Source organism: Hemitrygon akajei, chromosome 4, assembly GCF_048418815.1.
Source record: "Hemitrygon akajei chromosome 4, sHemAka1.3, whole genome shotgun sequence".
NCBI lineage: Eukaryota > Metazoa > Chordata > Chondrichthyes > Myliobatiformes > Dasyatidae > Hemitrygon > Hemitrygon akajei.
In genome coordinates this window covers 103,581,338-103,607,624 of record NC_133127.1, presented here as the reverse complement: position 1 = coordinate 103,607,624, position 26,287 = coordinate 103,581,338, and the positions used below count along the sequence as shown (strand labels likewise).

At 44.5% G+C, this 26,287-nt stretch overlaps 1 protein-coding gene across 2 annotated transcripts in view; it reads right to left on the bottom strand.

Annotated features, from left to right (window-relative positions):
* Nucleotides 1-398: 398 nt before the first annotated feature.
* Nucleotides 399-26,287, bottom strand: part of LOC140726577 (fibrinogen alpha chain-like) — a 55,489-nt gene continuing 29,600 nt past the window's right edge. The window contains exons 6-7 of one of the 2 annotated variants that reach the window (XM_073043143.1): nt 22,176-22,491; nt 399-697 (exon numbers count right to left, since the gene is read on the bottom strand). In XM_073043143.1, coding sequence (XP_072899244.1) covers nt 673-697; nt 22,176-22,491 — 341 coding nt within the window. In that variant the 3' untranslated portion in view covers nt 399-672. Of the gene's footprint in view, nt 698-21,609; nt 22,492-26,287 lie in introns of those variants that run through there. The other variant, XM_073043142.1, reaches the window with a different exon arrangement.

Below are 26,287 nucleotides of genomic sequence, written 5' to 3'. Positions count from 1 at the left end.
AGCATATCTGTTTCCCAGGGTTGAAATGTCTAATACCAGAGGGCATGCATTGAAGGTGAGAGGGGGCAGGTTGAAGGGTGATGTAAGTGGTATGTTTTTAATTCAGAAATGCCTGGATTGCGCTGCCTGCTATGGTGGGAGAGGAAAATCCATTACGGGCTTTAAGAGACACTTAGACAGGCACGTGGGTGTGAGGGAGATGGGATACGGATATGGTGTAGTTAGGAGAGACTAGTGTTTGGGTGTTTTTAATTTGCTTTTTAGTACAACATTATTGGGTGAATAGCCTATTCCTGTGCTGTACTCTTCTATGCTCGAAGATTACTAATAAATAACATCATCACACTCTTATGAAACCTGTTCTATGTTTATTTGCACACTCATTCCACATAGAATCATGAAGTTACACAGCATGGAAACAAGAATCTTCATCGATGAAGCAAAGATCTAATCTAGACCTATTTATATGTTTGGTCCACATACCTCTAAACTCTTCCTTCCTATTCTCAGCCTTTAAATACATTACCTTTACCGTTTCCTTTGGTAGTAGTGAGTAGCACGGTAGCTTAACGATAGCGTAATCACCATAAGACCCAAACATATAGGAGTAGAATTAGGCCGTTTGTCCCATCCGAGAATTCTCAGAGGCTTTGTTCTCCACACAGAATTCCATCAACAATTACCTTTATACAGGGGTCTGTGGGAGGAGCCACAGGAGCAGTCAGCAGGGGGCGTGTCTAGACAGGTATATGTAGTTCACCACACACACACACACACACACACACACACACACACACACACACACACACACACACACACACACACACACACACACACACACACACACACACACTCACTCACTCTAATTACAAGACACATAAAAGACAAACAATTACCAACATTTCATTTGAAGTTGCACTGATGATATTGCCTAGCTGGGTAACGAAATGTCTGCAAGCTAACAAGCCAGCTCGGCGAACTACTCAACAACTAAAAACTTTTGGTATCTTTTTCAATGTTATAACTAGTTTACTTTGGTATTCCATCTTTATCTTCGTGAAGACTTTTTTTAGTTGCCTTCTGTAGGTTTCCCAACCCTTTAACTTCCCATTCATTTTTCTCTATTACACTCTCTCTCGTTTTGGTTTTTACATTGGCTTTGACTTCTCAGCACTAGCGACACACCTCAATTCTGTTGTAGCCTGTAAGGATATTATACCTTCTTAGTGCAAAGGTTTCCTCTGGGTTCTCTACTTTCCTCCCACATTCCAAAGATGTACAGGTTAGTTGGTTATTTGGTCACATGAATGTAATTCAGTCCTACTGGTTAATTGCACCAGTAGTGCCTGTAACTGTTCTGTTAAAATAAAATAAGTAAGCTCATTCTATATAGCCATTGCATCCTGTGTGAAAAAACCTGCCTTTCAGACTTCACAGAACATAGACGTAGAAATCTACAGCACATTACAGACCCTTCAGCCCACAATGTTGTGTCGACCATGTAACCAACTCTAGAAACTGCCTATAATTTCCCTACCACATTGTCCTCTATTTTTCTAAGCTCAACATCAGGTGCAGCAGGGATCTTCACAGCTGTAGTTGTGTTCTCCCTTTCAAAGTGGGCATAGAAGGTGTAGTGAAGTATCGCTGCCATTCATGCTATTGGGCTTTGCTTTGCAATGTCTTGCAAACCTGGCAGAGTTGCTGTGCATCCGATGTCACTTCCGACCTCATTAGAAATTGTCTCTTTGCCCATGAAATAGCCCTCTGCAAATCATACCTGGTTTTCTGGTACAGGCCTGGGTCACCAGACTAGAGTGCCACAGACCTAGCCTTCAGCAGACAATGTCTTAGGTTTATGTCCCTATCTAAGAGTCTCTAAAAAGACTCCGTTGTATCTGCCTCTAAATCTTTCTCTCTCACTTAAACCTTTGTCCTCTCATTTTCTCTTTTTATAAATCTTTATAGATTTTTATACCTCCCCGTATCATTCTGAATTTCCTCATGATTATAATACCATGCATGATTTTCTTGGGAAATTGAATTTTCCAAAATTATCATCAGAAGAACTTTTAATATTAGAAACTCCTATTACAGATACAGAAATTAAAGGTGTTATTTCCTCTGTGAATTCTGGGAAAGTACCAGGTCCAGATGGGTATACAGTGGAATTTTTAAAGTGTTTTTCCTCTACTCTTTCTCCTTGGTTATGCAAGGTTTTTGAAGAAGCAATTAGACTAGGTAAATTGCCACAATCTTTTTATAGAGCTTCCATTTCTTTAATATTGAAAAAAGATAAAGACCCTACTGACTGTGCATCCTATAGACCAATATTCTTATTGAATGTAGATTCCAAGATCTTTTCCAAGTTACTGGCGACCAGGCTAGAGAAGGTATTACCTCAAATTATCTCGAAGGATCAAACTGGTTTTATTAAAAATCGCTATTCTTTTTTCAATACTAGGAGATTATTGAATATTGTTTATACTCCTTCACGCAGCACCTCAGAATGTGTCATTTCATTAGATGCGGAGAAAGCATTTGATAGAGTTGAATGGCCATATTTATTTACTGTGCTTGAGAAGTTTAATTTTAGTCCGACATTTATATCCTGGATTAAATTGATATATCATACTCCAGAAGCCTCGGTTTTTACTAACAATCAAAGATCTCCCTTTTTTCGTTTATTTCGGGGTACCAGGCAAGGCTGTCCTCTTAGCCCATTATTATTTGATATTGCTTTAGAACCTTTGGCAATTGCTATTAGAGAATCACCTAACATTTTTGGCATTACTCGCGGGATGGATATACATAAGTTATCATTATACGCAGATGACTTGTTATTATATATTTCTGATCCTGAGAAATCCATTCCTGCAGTTATATCATTTTTGGCTCAGTTTAGTAATTTTTCCGGGTATAAATTGAATCTTAATAAGAGTGAATTGCTCCCCTTAAATAGACAGGTTCCAATTTATGGAAATTTACCTTTTAAATTAGTTAATGACTTTTTTATATACTTAGGGATTAAAATTACAAAAAATCATAATCAAGGTTAATTTTTTACTCTTAATCGATCAGATTAAATGTTTGTTCACTAAATGGTCATCATTGTCTTTATCTCTGATAGGTTGGATTAATGCTATTAAGTTGATTATTTTACCCAAGTTCTTATATATATTTCAAGCGGTACCAATTTTTATTCCAAAATCCTTTTTGACAATGTTGATTCAAAAATTTCCTCATATATATGGCAGAACAAAATTCCTAGATTAGGTAAAAGATATTTACAGAAGGCAAGGAAGGAAGGTGGATTGGCATTGCCTAATTTTAGATTTTATTATTGGGCAATTAATATTCAATATTTGAAATGTTGGTTAAGGGATTGGGATTTATCTCCTAGCCCTCATTGGGTAAATCTGGAAACTAAATCTGTACAAGGATTTTCATTGGGTTCTATTTTAGGGACTTCTCTTCCCTTTGCTCTTTCTAAATTGCATAAACGAATTGACAATCCGATAGTCAAACACACTTTACATATATGGTTTCAATTTCGGAAATTTTTTGGGTTGAATCAATTTGTTTTAACTATTCCTATTGTATCCAATTTCTTTTTTCATCCTTCTATTATGGACCAAGCTTATTCAGCTTGGAAGACTAAAGGAATACTATGATTTTCTGATTTATTTTTGGATAATTGTTTTATGTCCTTTGAACAATTATCTAATAAATATAATTTGCCCAGATCTCATTTTTTTAGATATTTACAGATTAGGAATTTCTTAAACACTGTACTTCCTACCTTTCCAAATCTTGATTCTTCGGGTATTTTGGAGAAATTGTTAGAACTAAATCCTTTTCAGAAAGGTGTAATATCAAATGTTTACAATATAATTATGAGAATATGTTCAGAGGCCTTTTATAAGATTAAAAATGATTGGGAAAGAGAACTTAACTTTACTATCCCTATTGAGAATTGGGATAAAATTCTTCAATTAGTTAATTTATCCTCTATATGTGCTAAACATTCATTGATACAGTTTAAAGTTGTGCACAGGGCTCATATGTCCAAGGATAAATTGGCTCATTTTTATTCCTATATAAATCCTATATGTGACAGATGTCATTCTGAGATAGCTTCTTTAACTCATATGTTTTGGTCATGTCCGCTTTTGAAAAAATATTGGAAAGACGTTTTTGATATTATTTCCACAGTATTGAACATTGATTTACAACCACATCCTATTACTGCAATCTTTGGTTTACCAATGATGGAGTCAATCCATTATCTTCTTCTGCTTGTCGGATGATTGCATTTCTTACATTAATGGCTAGAAGATCTATTTTGTTGAATTGGAAAGAAATTAATCGCCCTACCATATTTCATTGGTTTTCTCAAACTATGTTATGTCTAAATTTGGAGAAAATTAGAAATGTCGTATATGACCCTTCTATTAAATTTGAAAAGATTTGGAGGCCATTGATTCAATATTTTCACATGATGTAATTTGACCCTGTTCCAATCCTATTTGTTTTTCCGGTTTTGATTATATGTATGTTGAGAAGATCGGAGTTGGGGACACTGATGATTTTGTAATTTTTTTTATAGATACTATAAAAAGCCCATTTTTTTCTTCTTTCTTTTTTTTCTTTAATAGTTAGTGGTTAGTTTGTTAGTTTAGTTTTTCTTAGGGTATTAAATTTTTTTTTTCTTTTTCTCTTTTCTGGTTTTTTTCCCCAACATGATTTACCTAGTTTTTTTTTGGTTCATTTATATGACATTTGTATCTTTCATGATTTGGGAAGACTTAACTATATTGTACTTATTGCTTGTGTATCCTTTTATGTTCATTTTAATTTTGTAAGTTTGTAATCCCATTATCTATGTACTAATCTTATCATGTTGATATTAATAAAAAGATAGAAAAAGAAATCTTTATAAGATTTCTCCCCAGCCCCTTTTGATCCAAGGAAGACATTCCCACTGTAATTTGCCTATCACCACAATAGGTCTACACTGGACACAATCTCAATGGCTCTCCACACAGCCTTGCATCATCTGGACAATACAAATACTGATGTCAGGATGCAGTTTATTGACCATAGCTTGGTGTTTAACACCATCATTCCTACAGTCCTGATCATAAAGTTACAGAACCTGGATCTCTGTATCTCCCTCTGGACCCCATCTCAGCCTGGTTTGCTCATCACACATGCCAAATCTCTTCAAACTCCTAATGAAGTACAGCCGCTGTCTTGCTTACATTAATGTGTTGGGACCAGGTTAGATCCTCAGAGATCTTGACACCCAGGAACTTGAAACTGCTCACTCTCTCCACTTCTGACCACTCTATGAAGATTGGTATCTGTTCCTTCATCTTACCCTTCTTGAAGTCCACAATCAGCTCTTTTGTCTTACTGTTGTTGAGTGCCAGGTTATTGCTGCGGCACCACACCACTAGTTGGCATACCTCACTCCTGTACGCCCTCTCGTCACTACCTGAGATCCTACCAACAATATTTGAGCTATGCTTAGCCACACAGTCATAGGTATATAGAGAGTAGAGCAATGGGCTAAGCACACACCCCTGAGGTGCACCAGTGTGATCGTTATCACCAATCTGCACAAATTGTGGTCTTTCGGTTAGGAAGTCAAGGATCCAATTGCTGAGGGAGGTACAGAGGCCTAAGTTCTGCAACTTCTCAATAGGATTGTGGGAATGCTGAGCTATAGTCGATGAACAGCATCCTGACATGTGTTTGTATTGTCTAGGTGATCTAAAGCCATGTGAAGAGCCATTGAGATTGTGTCTGCCTTTGACCTATTGTGGGGATAGGCGATTTGCAATGGGTCCAGGTCCTTGCTGAGGCAGGAGTTCAGTCTAGTCATGACCAACCTCTCAAAGCATTTCATCACTGTAGATGTAGGTGCTACCAGGCGATGGTCATTAAGGCAGCTCACATTCTTCTTCTTAGGTACTTGTATAATTTTTGCCTTTTTGAAGCAAGTGGGAACTTCTGCCTGTAGCAGTGAGAGGTTGAAAATGTTCTTTAATACTCCCGGTAGCTGGTTGGCACAGGTTTTCAGAGCCTTACCGGGTACTCCATCAGGACCTTCTGCATTGCAAGGGTTCACTCTCTTTAAAGACAGCCTACATTGGCCTCTGAAACAGAGATCACAGGGTCATCAGGTGCAGCAGGGATCTTCACAGCTGTAGTTGTGTTCTCCCTTTCAAAGCGGGCATAGAAGGTGTAGTGAAGTATCGCTGCCATTCATGCTATTGGGCTTTGCTTTGTAGGAAGTAATGTCTTGCAAACCTGGCAGAGTTGCTGTGCATCCGATGTCACTTCCGACCTCATTAGAAATTGTCTCTTTGCCCTTGAAATAGCCCTCTGCAAATTATACCTGGCTTTCTGGTACAGGCCTGGGTTGCCAGACTAGAGTGCCACAGATCTAGCCTTCAGCAGACAACGTATCTCCTGGTTCATCCACGGTTGAGTACAGTTGCTATTACAAGGGAGAAGGTGCTTAAAAAGCTGAAAGACCTAAGGGTATATAAATTACCTAGACAGATGAACTGCACCCTAGGGTTCTGAAAGTGGTAGCAGTAGAGATTGTGGAGGCATTAGTATTGATTTTACAAGAATCATTGGACTCTGGCATGTTTCTGGAGGACTAGAAAATTGCAAATGTTACTCTACTCTTTAAGAAAGGAAGGAGGCAGCAGAAAGGAAATTGTGGACCTGTTAGCCCAACTTCAGTGGTTGGGAAGGTGTTGGAGTCAATTGTTAAGGATGAGGTTATGGAGTACTTGGTGACTCAGGATAAGATAGGACAAAGTCAGCATGGTTTCCTTCAGGGAAAATCCTGCCTGATGAACTGGTTGGAATTGTTTGAGAAGATTACAAGTAGGAAAGATAAAGGGGATGCAGTGGATGTTGTATATTTGGATTTTCAGAAGGCCTTTGACAAGGTGCCACACATGAGGCTGCTAACCATGTTAGGAGCCCATGATATTACAGGAAAGTTTAAAGTATTTTAAAGTATTGGCTGATTGGTAGGAGGCAGTGAGTGGGAATAAAAAGATCCTTTTCTGGTTGGCTGCCAGCGACTAGTGGTGTTCCGCAGGTGTCGGCGTTGGGACCACTTCTTTTTATGCTGTATATAAATGATTTAGATGATGCAATAGATGACCTTGTTGCCAAGTTTGCAGATGATATGAAGATTGGTGGAGAGGTAGGTGGTGTTGAGGAAACAGGTAGGTTGCAGAACGACTTTGACAGATTAGAGAATGGGCAAGAAAGTAGGAAATGAAATACAAATGTAACACTTACCCAACAGGCTGGTATATGGAAAAGGAGATGCAGCCACACACCAACCCCACCTCCCGTACACGCAGGTGCTGTGAGAATCAAGTTTATGCCACGTGCACACACACCATATCAAACTCACACCAGATACCATTACGGAATACACTTTAAAGATTTTACTAAAACTAAAAGAGTACTATGCAATACAATATATATGAAAGAAAAGAAAATAAAGTAAAAGGCGCCAACTTCAGTCAGTTTAGTGCACATCGTTGGAGCTCAACCATCGAACCATTCGACCCCTCGTTACTTTCCTCCGACCTCCACGTCCTCGCACCTGGGACCACCCCGGTGGTCGACCGAGCAGTGCAGCGCACGTCCACCTTCTTCAGCTTCTCCTTCCTGACTCCCCTGAAAAGACCGCGAAAACCCCAAGCTCCCAGCCTCACAAGACAAAATAACATTCCCCATTGGTCAACAAATGAAGACAATCCCCATATCAGCAAGTCTAAAGCTAAACAACTGCGAGAGAAAACACTTATCATACTACTCTTCTACTCTTTCCTACTCTTAATAGAACAAAGAAGCCATTTTGATTAACATACACAGGACATTGTACATTCTCTCCCCACCAGCAAATGTCATGCCCTCATGGCATTACCAGAGTTCCCCAACGCTTCTTGCAACACACAAAACCCAACCCAGGTGCAGAAAGCAGTGACATAACTACCCAGAGCAGTAGAAATCACACTCGGTTCTCCTGGCACCACATATGTCAACTGCTCCGGGGGGGCGCCTACTCCTCTGAGATCTCCATACCCCTTCTGCCGACCCTTCCGCCTCACTGGGTTCCCTCTTCACCTGCGAACTCTCTGCCTCGGACACCCCAGGTCTACCTGTCAGATCCTCACTCCCTCCCTCACGGGGTTCCCCCCTCACCTGAGAACCCTCTGGCTCATGTTCGGGTTCCACCCTCTCTCCCCCCAACGCTGGCTGTCTCTCCATCTGACCATCAACACCTTTTTCCCTCCTCTCGCCCAACTCAGTAGGGGAAGGGCCAGGAGCCTCCTCTTCTGGTACTGAAACGCCAGCGAATGGGAGCAGGGGCCACTCATCTGAGTCGTCATCTTCCGAATCGGTATCCATTCCCGGGTTAAGGACCCGTCTCCGCTCTTCAGCAGCGGGATCTTCCCTCGCTCCGTGCCCTCACAGAGTCCTTGTACTAGGCACAGCCTTCCACTCTGGCTCCTTGTCCACCCACACCGCTTGACCCAGGGGCAGCAGGTGATTCCGATGGAGTACCTTGACAGGCCCATCCCCATCCTCAGGTTTCACCCGGTAAACTGGTAGATTCGGCATCTGGCTTTCTATTACATAGGGGGCGGCCGCCCATCGATCTGCCAACTTGTGCTTACCAGGGAGTCCCAATTTCCGTAAAAGGACCCGGTCGCCCGGCAATAATTGAGCAAACCACCTTTTGATCATATCTCCTCTTATTCCTCTGATTTTGTTTGGTAGCTGCCGCCTCGGTCAACTCATACGCCCTCTGCAACTCCCTCCTCATATCAGACACATACTTTAGATAGGGCTTCCCGGGTAATTCACCCACTTCAGCCCCAAAACACAAGTCAATGGACAACCTCGCTTCCCGCCCGAACATCAGATAATGTACCCTGTAGCATCATTTCGAGTACAATTGTAACAATGAACCAATTGTCCAATATGACGACTCCACTTATTTTTCTGCCCAATCTCCAGCGTCCCGAGCAGATCCAACAGGGTCCTGTTGAACCTCTCAGGCTGAGGATCATCTCCCTGTGGGTGATAAGGGGTAGCCCTGGATTTCTCAACCCCAAACATAGTCAGTAATTCATGGATAAGCTGGCTCTCAAAGTCCCGCCCCGATCACTATGGATCTGTCTGGGAAGGCCATAATGAACAAAATACTTCTCCCATAACACCTTCGCCACTGTCGTCGCCTTCTGATCCTTAGTGGGAAATGCCTGAGCATAGCAAGTGTAGTGATCGGTGATGACTAAGACATTCGCGGTGTTGCTGGTGTCAGGTTCAATCGACAGGAAATTCATACATACCAAGTCCAGAGGTCCCGCACTCTGCAAGTGTGACAGAGGAGCCGCCGACACAGGCAGGGTCTTCCTCCTGATGCAACAACTGCACTTCTTACAATATTCTTCAACCTCCCCCCTCATCCGGGGGCAGTAGAACCGGTCTTTGAGTAATCCATAGGTCTTTTCCACCCCCAAGTGCCCGGAATTATCATGCAAGGCCTGGAGTACAGTCTGCCGATACTTCTCCGGCAGGACCAGTTGCCAACGGCGGGGTTGGTCCGGAGGCGCCGTTACCCGGTACAAGATTTGGTTCTTTAACTTTAACCGAGACCACTCCTTCAATAACAGAGGCACGGACCGGTGTTTCGCCTTCTCAGCCAACACCACATCCCCCTTCTCTACCGCTCTCCACACAGTGCCAAGACCCGGGTCATTTTGCTGAGCAGCTGCCATTTCCCCCGGACTCAGTTCCGGCAACTGTTTAGTCCGCAGTGCGGTCAGGTCAGGTCACAGTAAGCTAGGGGTATGGCGTCGTCAAAAACCCCCAAATGGTCCACGGCTCGCTCCAGCCTTCCTCTTCCCTCGGCCTTCATGGTGATAGCAAACTGACACATAGCCTTCACTCCAGGGGCAGGGACACTCTCCCACTCCTCGTCCTTCTCCTGTTCCCCCGGCTCCCGACGTGACAAAGCATCCGCATCGATATTCCTGCTTCCTGGGCGGTACCTCAGGCTGAAATCATATACCGACAAGGCCGCCAGCCACCGATGTCCTGTGGCATCCAGTTTAGCTGAAGTTAGAATATAAGTGAGAGGGTTGTTATCTGTTCTCACCTCAAACTTGGCTCCATACAGGTAATCGCTCAACTTTTCCACCACCGCCCACTTCAGCGCCAGGAACTCCAACTTGTGAGTGGGATAGTTTCTCTCAGATGGCGACAAGCTTCGGCTGACAAACGCCACTGGTCTCAATGTGTTGCCCCGTTCCTGGTACAGAACAGCCCCTAGACCCTCTCGGCTGGCATCCATGTGCAGCACATACGGCTTCTGGGGATCGGCAAAAGCCAACACCGGGGCCTGGGTCAGTGCCCTCTTCAGGGATTGGAACGCCTCTTCACATCGATCATCCCATCTCGAGCCAAAAGGTTCCGCCGGGTTCCAGTATCCTCCAGCGTCCTGCCTCTGGTTCCCCGTCCGTTTCTTTCCCACTGGGGGATAGCCACACAACAGCTGAGTCAACGGGTCACACATTCTGGCGTATCCTTTCACGAATCGGTGGTAATACCCACAGAACCCCAAAAATGAGCGCAGAGCGTTCACGTTCTGGGGTCTCGACCAGGTGGTCACGGCCTCTATTTTGGTTGGATCAGTAGCCACTCCCTCTCGCAAAATGATATGGACAACGTAGCTGACCGACGACTTGCAGAACTGGCATTTGTCCAGGGAAAGCTTCAGCCCTTCCTCCTTAAGCCCTTCCTTCCTTCCTCCTTCCTCCTTCTTACCTTTAACAGCCTCTCTTCATGTTCCTCCAAAGTCGATCCAAACACTATCAAATCGTCCAGGTACACCAGCACCTCCAACAGATTCATATCCCCCACAGTTCTCTCCATGAGCCTCTGGAAGGTGGCTGGGGCCCCCGATATGCCTTGGGGCATTCGTTCAAACTGAAAGAACCCCAGCGGGCAGATAAAGGCCGTCTTCTCTTTATCGCCCTCACTCATCGGGATCTGGTAATACCCACTTCTTAAGTCCAGCACACTGAACCACTTCGCTCCACTCAGGCAGGCCAACACGTCCTCGACCCTCGGGACGGTATATTGATCAGGGACAGTTCGCCGATTCAATGTCCTGTAGTCAACGCACATGTGCACCCCCCCCCCCCTTCTTCTTCCGTGCCACTACTATTGGGGACACATAGGGGCTTCGGGACTCAGTTATGATCCCAGCTCCCTTCAACTTGCACAAGTGCTGCTGCACCTCTTCAACATCTGCAGGGGCCAGTCGCCGTGACCTCTCTCGGAACGGGGTGTCCTCCGTCACCCGGATGGTGTGGCGAGTGCTTTTGGAGCAGCCAACATCAAACTCGCCCCGAGAAAAAACAGCTTCCATCTTCAGCATCTTCTCCACTAGCCTGCGTTTCCACTCCGGCGACACAGGAGAATCCCCGAAGTTAAAGACTTCAGCGGTCAGCTCCCTTCGATGCTCCAACCCCTCCCCTTTAGCGGGCCTCACTGGTGCGCTAGACATTACCGTCACCGGGAACAGATGCGCCAGCGGCATTCCCCTCTTAAAGGTGATTTCTCTTGCCGTGGTGTTCCTGACACTCACGGCTCATGTACCACCCCTGGTCTCTGCACTTCAGGCCTCACCAGTGCCCCCGCCGGAAATCGTGTCTCCCCCTCAAGATCGTCCGGGGCGTCTACTAACAGGGCTTCACCCGTCGGCACTCCTGGGAATCTGGGGGTCCCCGTCACGAGTGCTACCTCCCCGGGTCGGATCACCTTGGGCCTCGCCTGCGTACACCACACCATCCCTCATTTATACTCCGGGTCCAGCCCTTGGGGGGCAACCCCTCCTTCGAATACCGCTCGAAACACTGGATGCACGGAGAGAGTCTCCAGAAAGTGTTCCCCCCTTTCTTCTTACAAGCTCCCAGGAGCCATCGCACAACGGGAGAGTTAGTCCCCACCAGGAGGGCAGCACCACCGGTTTCCACCGGGTCCGGACACACCAACACCAACGTCTCAGTGGCTTCGGACACTCCCACATCGCCCTCCGAGAACTCCAATCTCACCGATAGGTACCCATCGTACGGGTAATCACCCTCACTCACACCCCAAATCTGCAGGGCGTCAAATGGGCTTACGGGCAAATGCTTTAGATATTGGTTGTAGAACGACCGGTACAATAAGGTCACCTGCGATCCCGTATCAAGAACGGCTTTTGCGTAAACTCCCTCTACCCGTAGGCACACACTGGCACGGGGTCCTACCAGCCCATCCGGAATAAAGGTGTGGGCACCCGGTGGTCCCCTGGCTGATCTCTGGGAACGTGTTCCTCCAGAGGCTTCAGTCCGTTCCCTCACTGAGCCTCTCCTAAGTTTCCCGACACCTCCCCCTTCTTAGTCGCAGGGGGGCTTCCCTCCGCGGGACTCCTTGTCTCTCACAATCCCACCGAAAGTGTCCCTCCTCTCCACAGCTATAGCACACCCTTGGCCACCCACAGTCCCGCCTGAAATGCCCCTCTTTACCACAGTTAAAGCACACGCTGCCTGCCGCCCCTCCTCTCCCAGGACGGCTCCCGCTCCCAACCCACTGCACGGGCCGCCCCCGGGAGTGGGTACCTCCCCTGTCCCTCCCCTCCAGAGGGGGGTCCCTACTCCCCTGGGGGTTTTCAGTCCTCCACCCAGCCACCACTTCCTGTATCGCTGAGGATCGCTCCCGGTGGCCCGCGCCCCTTTTCCGCCCAAACGCTCTCTCTTCCTCCCGCACCTCTCTAATCAGTTGCCCGAACGATGGAGGGGGGCCTTTCCTATAAGCCTGCCTAATAGTCCACGCCACCTTGTCCTCCTCCAGAGAGCCACTGAATAACTGACTCATCCTCACGCTAGCCACGTCTGGTGCCTTCACTACCCCCCGGCACCGCAGCCCCGAGAGCATCCCCTCCATCCTAAATATGTACTTGGAGAGCTTTTCCCCTCTCCGTTGTTCCAGGCGTTGGAACTCTGCTAAAAGCAGCCAGGGTTCCCCTGACAACCCAAACGCTCCCTCCAAAACTTCTATACATTCCTCCACTGAGGCCCCAGACTTTTCAGCTTTCAACTCCCGAACTGTTTTGGCTGCTAAATCCCTCAAACTTCACACCAATTGCTGCCTCTTCTCCTCCTCCGAGCCTGGCCACTCCTTTAACATCAGAAACGTATGCTCGATCCAGGTCTCATAGTCCACCTCCCCGTCCGGAGTAGGCTTGGCTCCGGAGAACACCCCCAGCTTCAGCCGTGGCCTCTCGGCCACTCCCTCCAGGGAGTTAAGTGCAGCTGCCAGCTCAGAGGCCTCCACCCTACCTGGGGAGCGGAGCCTAGTCATGACTCCCTCCTCCCTCCTCCCTTTACTAGTGCTGGGCACCTCTCTGGGGTCCACCTCTAGCTCTAGCTCCTCCTCCGGTGTCTCCTCATCCTCACCCTCGGAGAGAGTGTGGATGTGTGGATGTGTGGAGCCCCCACGGCCCCGCCTCCGGCAGTTCGCCGTCGCCGGCAGTTCCAACGTCCTGACGTCAGCACTCGTACGAACCAACACCCAACTAGACTTCACCTCTTTACCACACCGTCTAGCTACCAATTCTACCTGCCCAATAACTTTTACCAAACTTAAGCCCCGCACTAACGCGTCTCCCGAAACTCGAAAATCCACTCCGCTCACTACACAGGCATTACTGCACCGGTACATCTTCCAACTTGCACCAGTTAACAATCTTATCTCTGTCCATCTCCGCTCTGCTGCCTGCGTGATTCCACAACCCCTGACAATCCAATCCGGGACGAGCACCCCACAAATGTAACACTTACCCAACAGGCTGGTATATGTCTAGGGGAAAAGGAGATCCAGCCACTCACCACCCCACCTCCCGTACACGCAGGTGCTGTGAGAATCAAGTCTATGCCACGCGCACACACACCATATCAAACTCACACCAGATACTGTTATGGAAAACACTTTAAAGATCTTACTAAAACTAAAAGAGTATTATGCAATACAATATATATCTGAAGGAAAAGAAAATAAAGTAAAAGGCGCCAACTTATCAAAGTTCAGTCAGTTTAGTGCACATTGTTGGAGCTCAACCATCGAACCATTCGACCCCTCGTCACTTTCCTCCGACCTCCACGTCCTCGCACCTGGGACCATCTGGGTGGTCGACCGAGCAGTGCAGCGCACGTCCACCTTCCTCGACGTCTCCTTCCCGCCTCCCCTCAAAAGACCGCAAAACCCCCAAGCTCCCAACCTCACAAGACAAAATAACATTCCCCATTGGTCAACCAATGAATACAATCCCGATATCAGCAAGTCTAAAGCTAAGCAACTGCGAGGGAAAGCACTTATCATACAAAGAAGCATTCCTACTCTTAACAGAACAAAGAAGCCATTTTGATTAACATACACAGTACATTGTACACAATGTTGGAAAATGCATGGTCATGAACTTTGGTAGTAGAAATAAATGTGTGGACTAGTTTCTAAATGAGGGGAGAAAATCAAAAAAGCTGAGGTGAAAAGGAATTTGAGAGTCCATGTGCAGAATACCCTAAAGGTTAACTTGCAGTTTGAGTCAGTGGTGAGATTGGCAAATGCAGTGTTAGCATTCATTTCAAGAGGTCTAGAATATAAGAGCGGGGATGTGATGCTGAGATTCTATAAAGCACTGGTGAGGCCTCACCTTAAGTCTTGTGAACAGTTTTGGGATCCTTTTCTCAGAAACAATGTGCTAGCTTTGGAGAGGGTCCAGAGGAGGTTCACAGGGATGATTCTGGGAATGAAAGGGGTTACTGTACAAGGAACGTCTGATGCACTCTGGTCCTGTATTTGCTGGAATTTAGAAGGTTGAGGGAGGATCTCATTGAAACCTTTCAAATATTGAAAGGCCTGGACAGAGTAGATGTAGAAAGCATGTTTCCCATGGTGGGGAGTCTCAGACAAGAGAGCACAATCTCAGGATAGAAGGATGTCCATTCAAAAAAAGAGATGTGGTGAAACTTCTTTAGCCAGAGGGTGATGAACTTGTGGAATTTGTTACCACAGGCAGCTGTGGAGGCCAGGTCAGGTCATTGGGTGTACTTAAAGCAGAGATTGATACGTTCTTGATTGGCCATCAAAGGTTACAGGGAGAAGGCTGGGACTGGGGCTGAGGCAGAGAAAAAAAATGGATTAGCTATGATTGAATGGCCGAGTAGACTCAATAGGGTAAATGGCCTAATTCTGCTCCTATGTCTTATGGTCTTAACAAAAACCAATCCTCATAGAGAGGTCAGAAGTGGAGAGAGTGAGCAGTCTGCAGTTCCTGGGTATTAGTGTCTCTGAGGACCCAACCTGGTCTCAATGTATTGATGCAGCTATAAAGGAGTCAAGACTGTGGCTATTTTTCATTAGGAGTTTGAGGAGATTTGGTTTGTCACCCAAAGCACTCAAAAACTCCATAGATGTAGCATGGAGAGCATTCTGTCCATCTGGTATGGGGAATGGGGGATGGGCTACTGCACAGGATCGAAGTAAGGTGCAGGAAGTTGTAAAATTAGTCAACTCCATTATAGATAATAACCTCCATTGCATGCAAGACATCTTCAAGGAGCAGTGTCTCAGAAATGCGGTGTCCATCATCAAGGACCCCCACCACCCAGGACACACCCTCTTCTCATTGTTACCATCAGGTAGGAGGTACAGAAGCCTGAAGGCACACACTCAGTGATTCAAGAACAGCTTCTTCCCCTCTGCCATCCAATTTCTGAATAGGTATTGAACCCATGAGCACTACCTTACCACTTACCTTTTTATTTCTGTTTTTGCAATACTTATTATAATTTGATTAGTTCATATACACGTATATACTTATTGTTATCCAGTTCTTTTTCTCTATTATTACATATTGCATTGTACTGCTGCCACAAAGTTAACATATTACACCACATATGACAATGATACGAAACCTGATTCTAACCAATGCTGTCTCATCTAATAACTCAAGCCCCTTAGTCCTGGCAACATCCATAGAACCATAGAGTATTACAGCACAGAAACAGGCCTTTTGGCCCTTCTTGGTTGTGCTGAACCATTTTTCTGCGTAGTCCTACTGACCTGCACCTGGACCATATCCCTCCATACACCTCTCATTCATGTACCTGTCCAAGTTTTTCTTAAATGTTATAAGTGAGCCCGCACTTACCACTTCAACTGGCAACTCATTCCACACTCCCACCACTCTCTATGTGAAGAAGCCTCCCCTAATGTTCCCTTTAAACTTCTCCCCTTTCACCCTTAACTCCCGTCCTCTGGTTTTTTTCTCCCCTGGCCTCAGTGGAAAAAGCCTGCTTGCATTCATTCTATCTATACCCATCATAATTTTATATACCGCTATCAAATCTCCCCTCATTCTTCTACACTCCAGGGAACAAAGTCCGAAGCTATTCAACCTTTCTCTGTAACTTAGTTTCTCAAGTCCCAGCAACATCCTTGTAAACCTTCTCTGCACTCTTTCAACCTTATTAATATCCTTCCTGTAATTTGGTGACCTAAACTGCACACAATACTCTAAATCGGCCTCACCAATGCCTTATACAATCTCACCTTAACATTCCAACTCTTATACTCAATACTTTGATTTATAAAGGCCAATATACCAAAAGCTCTCTTTACGACCCTGTCTACCTGTGACACCACTTTTAGGGAATTTTGTATCTGTATTCCTAGATCCCTCTGTTCTACTGCACTCCTCAGTGCCCTACCATTTACCTCGTATGTTCTACCTTGGTTGTTTGCCTGTTCTCCATCTCCCTCTGGTGTTCCCCCCCACCACCCTTTCTCCCGAGGCCTCCTGTCCCATGATCCTTTCCCTTCTCCAGCTCTGTATCACTTTCGCCAATCACCTTTCCAGCTCTTAGCTTCATCCCACCCCCTCCGGTCTTCTCCTATCATTTCGCATTTCCCCCTCCCCCCACTACTTTCAAATCTCTTACTATCTTTCCTTTCGGTTAGTCCTGACGAAGGGTCTCGGCCCGAAACGTCGACAGCGCTTCTCCTTATAGATGCTGCCTGGCCTGCTGTGTTCCACCAGCATTTTGTGTGTGTTGTTTGAATTTCCAGCATCTGCAGATTTCCTCGTGTTTGCTCTTATCCTGAATACTTTGATTTATAAAGGCCAATGTACCAAAAGCTCTCTTTACTACCCTATCTATCCGTGACGCCACTTTTAGGGAATTTTGTATCTGTATTCCCAGATCCCTCTTTTCTACTGCACTCCTCAGTGCCCTACCATTTACCTCATATGTTTTACCTTGGTTTGTCCTTCCAAAGTGCAATACCTCACATTTGTCTGTATTAAACTCCATCTGCCATTTTTCCAGCTGGTCCAAATCCCTCCACAAGCTTTGAAAACCTTCCTCACTGTCCACTACACCTCCAATCTTTGTATCATCAGCAAACTTGCTGATCCAATTTACCACATTATCATCCAGATCATTGATATAGATGACAAATAACAATGGACCCAGCATTGATCCCTGTGGCACACCGTTAGTCACAGGCCTCCACTCAGAGTAGCAATCCTCCACTACCACTCTCTGGCTTCTTCCATTGAGCCAATGTCTAATCCAATTTACTACCTCTCCATGTATACCTAGCGAATGAATCTTACTAACTAACCTCCCATGCGGGACCTTGTCAAAGGCCTTACTGAAGTCCATGTAGACAACATCCACTTCCTTCCCTTCATCCACTTTCCCTGCAACCTCCTCAAAAAACTCTAACAGATTTGTTAAACATGACCTTCTACGCACAAAGCCATGTTGACTCTCCCTAATAAATCCCTGTCTATCTAAATACTTGTAGATCCTATCTCTTAGTACTCCTTCCAATAATTTACCTACTACCGACATCAAACTTAACGGCCTATAATTTCCTGGACTGCTTTTTGAGCCTTTCTTAAACAACGGAACAACATGATATCCTCCAATCCTCTGGCACCTCACCCAAAGATACCAACATTTTAAATATATCTGCCAGGGGCCCCTGCAATTTTAAAATGAGACTCCTTCAAGGTCTGAGGGAATATCCTGTCAGGTCCTGGGGATTTATCTACTCTGATTTGCCTCAAGATAGCAAGCACCTCCTCCTCTTCAATCTGTATAGGTTCCATGTCCTCACTACTTGTTTGCCTTATTTCCGTTGAGTCCATGCCAGTTTCCTTAGTAAATACAGATGCAAAAAACCCATTTAAGATCTCCCCCATTTCTTTTGGTTCCATACATAGCCAATCACTCTGATCTTCAAGAGGACCAATTTTATCCCTTACTATCCTTTTGCTCTTAATATACCTGTAGAAGCTCTTTGGATTATCCTTCACCTTGACTGCCAAAGCTACCTCATGTCTTCTTTTAGCCTCCTGATTTCTTTCTTAAGTATTTTTTTGCACTTTTTATACTCCTCAAGTACCTTATTTGCTCCCTGTTTCCTATATGTAATCCATCTCTCTCTTCTTCTTTATCAGAGTTCCATTATCCCTACAGAACCAAGGTTCCTTATTCTTATTCACTTTGCCTTTAATCCTGACAGGAACATACAAACTCTGCACTCTCAAAATTTCTCCTTTGAAGGCCTCCCACTTACCAATGACATCCTTGCCAGAGAACAACCTATCCCAATCCACACTTTTTAGATCCTTTCTCATTTCTTCAAATTTGGCCTTCTTCCAGTTTAGAACTTCAATCCGAGGACCAGATCTATCTTTATCCATGATCAAGTTGAAACTAATGGTGTTATGATCACTGGAACCAAAGTGTTCCCCTACACACAGTTCCGACACCTGTCCTAACTCATTTCCTAATATGAGATCTAATATTGCATCCTCTCTAGTCGGTACCTCTATATATTGATTTAGAAAACTTTCCTGAACATATTTTACAAACTCTAACCCATCTGGACCTTTAATAGTATGGGAGTCCCAATCAATATGCGGAAAATTAAAATCCCCTACTATCACAACTTTATGCTTCCTGCAGTCGTCTGCTATCTCTCTGCAGATTTGCTACTCTAATTCTCACTGACTATAATACAACACTATTAATGTGCTCATACCTTTCCTGTTTCTCAGCTTCACCCATATGGCCTTGGTAGACAAGCCCTCTAATCTGTCCTGCCTGTGCACTGCTGTAACATTTTCCCTGACTAACAATGCCAAGCCCCCACTCCCCCCCCCACTTTTCATCCATCTGCCTCTATCACGTCTGAAACATCGCTGCCAGTCCTGCCCCTCCTGTAGCCAAGTTTCACTAATGGCTACAATGTCATAATTCCACATGTCAATCCAGGCCCTCAGCTTGTCAGCCTTCCCCACAATACTCCTCGCATTGAAATAGACACACCTCAGAAGATTATTACCACCACACACAACCCTTCTATTTGTGACTTCGCATGAACCTTTAACATAATTTATTTTCACCCCCCTCCCACTATTTGCTCTGGCACTCTGGTTCCCAACCCCCTGCAAATCTAGTTTAAATCACACCCCCCCATAGCGCTAACAAACCTCCCTGCAAAGGGGCCTTCTTCACACAGAGAGTGGTGGGAGTGTGGAATGAGCTGCCAGATGAAGTAGTAAATGTGGGCTCACTTTTAACATTTAAGAAAAACTTGGACAACTTGGAAAAACCTGGATGAGAGGGGTATGGAGGGATATGGGCTGGGTGCAGGTCAGTGGGACTAGGCAGAAAATGGTTCGGCACAGCCAAGAAGGGCCAAAAGGCCTGTTTCTGTGCTGTAATGTTCTATGGTTCTATGGTTCTATATTGGTCCCCCTGCAGTTCAGGTGTAAAGCGTCTCTCTTGAACAGGTCCCACCTGCCCCAGAAGAGGTCCCAATGATCCTGAAATCTGAAACCCTGCCCCCTACACCAGTTCCTCAGCCACGTGTTCATCCTTCAGAGCATCCTATTCTTACCCTCACTGGCACGTGGCAGAGGAAGCAATCCTGAGATTACCACCCCGAAGTCCTGCTTTTTAACTTCCTACCAAGCTCCCTGTACTCGCTCTTCAGGACCTCCTCACTCTTTCTTCCTACATCATCATGTACCATGACATCTGGCTGCTCACCCTCCCATTTCAGAATGCTGTGCACGTGATCAGAGACATCCCTGACCCTGGCACCCGGGAGGCAACAAACCATCCGGGAGTCTCTATTACAACCATAGAACCTCCTGTCTGTACCTCTAACTATCGAGTCCTCTATCACTACCGCTCTCCTCTTCTTCCCCCCTCCCTTCTGCACTGCAGAACCAGACTCAGTGCCAGAGATCCGGCTGCCACAGCTTGTCCCAGGTAAGTCATCCCCCCCCCAACAGTATCCAAATCGGTATACCTGTTGTTGAGGGGAATGGCCACAGGGGATCCCTGCTCTGCCTGCCCTTTCCCCTTCGCTCACCTGACGGTAACCCAATTACCTGGGTGCTGCTCCTTTGGCGTAACTACCTCCCTGAAACTACTATCTATAAACTTCTCATTCTCCCGAATGATCCGGAGGTCATCCAGCTCCTGCACCAGTTCCCTAACGCGGTTTGTTAGGAGCTGCAGGTGGATGCATTTCTTGCAGGTATCGTTGTCAGGGACACCAGAGGTCTCCCTGACTTCCCACATCCTGCAAAAGGAGCATTCCAATATCCTGCCTGGCATTCTCTCTACTCTAAACGAACAAAACAAATCTTACCAGAACCTACGCTCGTGTCTGCCTGTTCACACCGAAGCCTGTTGAGCCAAAGCCGTCCCACTCTGACTCAGTCCACTCCGATCTTGTCCGCTGTATATGGCGGTCTTTTTTCAAACCTTTGGCACGCTATGTCAAGCACCTGCGCAGTCTAGCCTCTTTTCCCCGATCAGTAAACAAAAATGGTTTCTCTCCGAGATGTCTTTAGTCCTTCACTCTTAGCCTCTTGCTTCGACCCTTGTGAATCTTTTCTGCAACTTCTCTAATGTTAATCTCATCCTTCCAGAGCTACACTCAATACTCCAAGTACAACTTGTAGAGCTGTAACATGATGCTGCAACTTCAGTACCCAGTTCCACAACTCATAAAGGCCCGTACATGCCTTCTTCTCTACCCAGACTACTTGTGTCACCATTTTTAGGGAACTACAGCAGGTAGGTTCTGTACAGCTAGACCCCCAGATTATCAACAGTGCTCAGAGTTCTGCCGTTCACTGTCTTTGTCCTGGGTACTGGGTGAAGTCGGCTGGTAGCTGTCAACGGAAAAAAGGTAGCATTTCTCTTAAAAAAAAATCAAGATTGATGGTTATGTTTCCATAGATGAATCAACTAAGCACATATAGGGAGCATGGATTAAATCGGAGGTTTTGTCAGCCTTTCGTACATAATACAAAATAGTACATGCAGAATGCCTACTATCCCTTTTAGTTACATATTCTTGACTATATTTGAATAAAAATTGAATCTATGAGCAAGTTTTTTGTTCCTGGTTTATTATTAACTGAAATATTATAATCACCTATTTGTTCATCGCTTTGGAAATCTTATGTTCAAGTGTTGAGGCATTACAAAAGGAATTTATCCACAGAGGTAGATTTTTGCTGAAGTCAGGACAAACATACTGTTTTTGTGATAACATTTAACCCACAAGGACAGAAGCTCCCTGTCTAAACTGAAGTATTTGGTCGAATTTTCATCTTCACCACTTTAAGAGAATAGTCAATACCCTTAAAAGGGGCCCAGACTACTCCATTCTCTATCTCATAGGGCACGTTATCACGAGGATCATATGGTCCTCCATGGTAATAGATCCCATTTAGATTGGCTGCCTGACAATTATTATACCACCAACCTCCTCCATAAAACTGGGCACAATTCTCCTCCCATTTATCATTATCTCGGTCAAAAGTACTGAATTTCATGTTTACATGGGAAATATATGCCCCATCCACTGCTAACCCTGTTATTAATGCATCCCCAGCATCCCCAGTATAACTGGTTATATTCAACATGTAGTTTTCTGATTCAGAGCTTATATTTGCAATATACTCGGCATACTTCTTATTTCCAGACCAGTCCTCCAGCTCGATACGAAGGAAAGTTTCCTTTTGTGTGAGGATGTGAAGGATGTCATTCCCTAGCCAGATATTGCCTTCACCTTGATCATCAAGGCTACCAAATCCCCTTCTGTACTCATCCCAGGACCGGTTGAAATTTTCTGATTCATCCATTCGCTGCTGAACCAACATCCAACCACCAACACCAGTGCTCTGATCACAGTAAACTGTCAGAATGTCAGGGCATCCAGTGGGTTTTATCTTAAACAAGCCATCTTCATGGCCCTTTGCATGTTTTTGCATGATATCATCACAATCTGGAAAAAGAGTAACAAGAAGAGATATGTTTTAAAATAGAGAATCTGATGAGCATATTTTGGATATCAACAATAATATGTGCATTACTATTCTAACACCACCCCCAGAAGGCCTTTAGAATCTATCATCCGCCCATAGTGCACTTGCTGGCCTATGAAAAGTATCTACTTTATTTATTTGATATTATTTATATGTTTTCTATCAAGATATATCCATCAAAACAGAAACATCAGCCCAACTAATCATGTCAGGTTTTCTGCATCTGCAATATTACATTCTGGGTCGGATACTGTACATACCTATGGACTCCCAGATGAATAAAATGATCACAGCCTGGAAGGGGATTATTTGACCTATTAAGCCTGTACTTCCTTAATGAAAAGTACAACTGGTAACATTTCTCCACTTCTTTACCTTTAGATATTTATGCTTTGACTGCTACCTGTGGTTGTACATTCAAGACTCTAGCCACTCAAGGTTCTGCTCAACCCTTATTCTCTGTCCCTTTGTTCCTGATAGCTTGACCTATGGAATGATTATATTGCTGCTCTTTGTTATCTTAAATACTTTAATTAGATTGTTTTGTCTCACAACCTTCTCTGTTCCGTGGAAAACAGCCTGAACTTCTCTAGTCCATACGTATAATGAAAAAAATCTTATCCCAGTTTCCTTTTAGTAAAGTTCATCTGAAATCTCTCTAAAGCATTTTCATTCCTGAAGTGTGTCAGCTGGAATTGGGCACAATACTCCAGTTGTGGCCAAACCATTATTTTATTAAAAAATGACATTGATTCCATTCCTCTACTCTTTGTCTCACTTTATAAAGCCCAGTATCTTGTATGGTTTTTATAAATACTTCAAAGTGGCCCTTCCACTTTTAATGAACAATGCACACATACTCCTGGTGCTCACAGTTTACTACCTTATTTTAGAATTAGAATTATATTCTAATTTAATATATTTTAGAGTTATATTTAGAATTATGTATATTGCTCCATTCAGAATTCTGCCCTCCACCCTACCTGAGACGTGGGTAGGACTGGCAGCGTATAGAAGTTTCAGGCATGATGGGATGAGAATGCAAAAGTGGAGGAGCCATTGTATTGATGACCAAGGAGGCCATTGCAGTGGTAATAAGGTAGGATGTTTTAAAATATACTTCAAACAGGGCCAATCTAATATAGATCTTAGAAATAAAGAAGAGATTGTTAACTTTGACTTTTTACAACTCCTGGCCTTTTGACAGTCAGGAAGAGATAGAAGAGCAGATATATAGACAAATGACAGAGAGGAAAGGAATTGTGGTAGTAAAAGATTTCAACCTCCCCAATGTTAACTAGGATCACCTTAGTATGAAACAACAAAAATAGGGTGGAACTTTAAAAGTGCATCAGGAAGAGCTTCTATGCCAACACATGGCCCAGCAATGAGCGAGGGTGTCAGCAGGTGAGCCCTTTGGAGGGAGTGACCATAACTCCATAAGTTTCAAAGTAATTACAGAAATGGATATGAATTAAGTGCGTGACTTTGGGGAAGATCAAACAGGAGCTGCCAAGTATGAACTTCCACTTCCAATGACCATTCAGAATCAGGTTTAATATCACCTGGATGTGTAGTCAAATTTGTTAACTTATCAGCAGCGGTACAATGCAATACATGACAATATAGGAAAAAAGTAAATCAATTACAGTAAGCATACATATGCATATTAAATAGTTAAATTAAAAATAGTGCAAAAACAGAAATAATAAAGAAGTGAGGGAGTCGTCATGGGTTCAATGTCTGTTTAGGAATCGGATGGCAGAGGGGAAGAAGCTGTTCCTGAATCACTGATTATGTGCCTTCAGGCTTCTGTATCTCCTTCCCGACATTAACAATGAGAAGAGGGCATGCCCTGGCTGATGAAGGTCCTCAGTAATGGACACCACCTTTCTGAGGCAGTACTTCTTGAAGATGTCTTCCCTTCCTGTAGTTGCTTGGATATGTTGGGTCCTCAGAGATAATGACATTCAGGAACTTGAAATTTCTCACTCTTTCCACTTCTGATCCCTCTCTGAGGATTGGTTCGCACCCTCAGTTCTCACCATTTCCTGGAGTCACAGAGTAACAGAGCAATACAGTTTGGATACAGGCCCTTTGGCCCCAGCGGTCCATGCTGTCCTCCTGCTAGTCCTAATCTTCTCAGTTTGGCCCATGTTGTTTTAAGCTCCATCCTTCTATGTACTTATCCAAGTGCTTCTTAAAGCACAAATGACTACTTACTGGTAAATTTATACCTGAAGTTAGAGTCATTTAAAAGTGAAGTAGTGAGAGTTCAGGATCAGTGTGAAGGATAAGGATGGGATATTCAAGAAACTGTGCATGTCAAGGAAAATCAAGGTTTTGATGAAGAATGAAAAGGATGTTTGCAGTGAGTGAGTACATAGTACTGAACGCAGATGTATAGGAAGTGTAGAGGGGTGTTTAATAAAGGGATCTGGATGGGATAGAGGTTGAAGTAAATATCTTAGGTAGGAAATACTATGGAACATCACAAGCTGTTTTATAAGTGTGTGTGTGTGTGTGTGTGTGTGTGTGTGTGTGTGTGTGTGTGTGTGTGTGTGTGTGTGTGTGTGTGTGTGTGTGTGTGTGTGTGTGTGTGTGTGTGTGTGTGTGTGTGTGTGTGTGTGTGCGCGCGCCGCGCGCCCTTAACTCCTGGGCGCTGTCATAACAAGCTTTTTGGTAATTGTTCATCGTATGGCATGTCTTGGACAGCTGAAACCTGGTGGAGCCCATCCCTCTTCAGGTTTTTTTTACGAGGTCGAGTTGCTAGCTCGACACTCAACCCAGGCATGGATGGAGAGCGTGCAACTTCAGACTTCTCGTTCTGAAGTCCAGCACTGATGCCACTATGCCACCAGCTGGCTTTGTTTTATAAGTACAATTTATTAAGAATAAGAGGGTAACCAGGTGGAAGAGTGGGGTCATTAGATATCTAAGGAACATTTTTACATAAAGAATGTAGGCATGCTTTTAAATTGATGGTTTTCATGATCAGTTTCAACTGTAAAAATCTGATTGGCTGAATTGCCACATACTATGCCAATAATAAATAAGTAGGGTTGTAGGTTTTTGCCAATAAAATGAGGTGAGGCGTTTTATGTTTAATGAACCGGTAACACATTTTATTGAATTCCAAAACCTACACATAAGAACATAAGAAATAGGAGCAGGAGTTGGCCATGCGGCCCGTCGAGCCTGCTCCACCATTCAATAAGATCATGGCTGATCTGGCTATGGACTCATCTCCACCTACCTGCCATTTTCCCAGAACCCTTAAATCCCCTACTATCCCCTACACAACAAAAACATATTAAAAACCTTTTAGGTAATAATGTCATCATGTCAGATCAGCCTTTTAAAGCAAAACCCTAACTCAATGTTGGTGGTTGTGAATTATGTACATTTCTCCCAGTTACGTTACTCGACGTGGTCAAGTTGAACAGCTGTTTTGGATAGTTATTGTGAGAGTGGGCTAAAGTACGATTGAGAGCAGATGCTTTCACTAGAGAGGCTCAAGTAAAAATCAGCAAGGTTTCTGGTTTCTTGTTAATCGATGCCCTTTGACAAAGTAGATAAAATGGTAAACAGGGGACTTCCGGTAAGATGGCGACTGTTTAGCTGCTTCGAACTTTTGCTCCGTCAATTCACCTATCTTTGCACTATATGTCTCCATTCTTAAACCTTAGTTAGGTATTTTATTGGGTTTCTTTTACTTGCCTGCGAACACATCTACCTTATAATGTCTAACAAAAG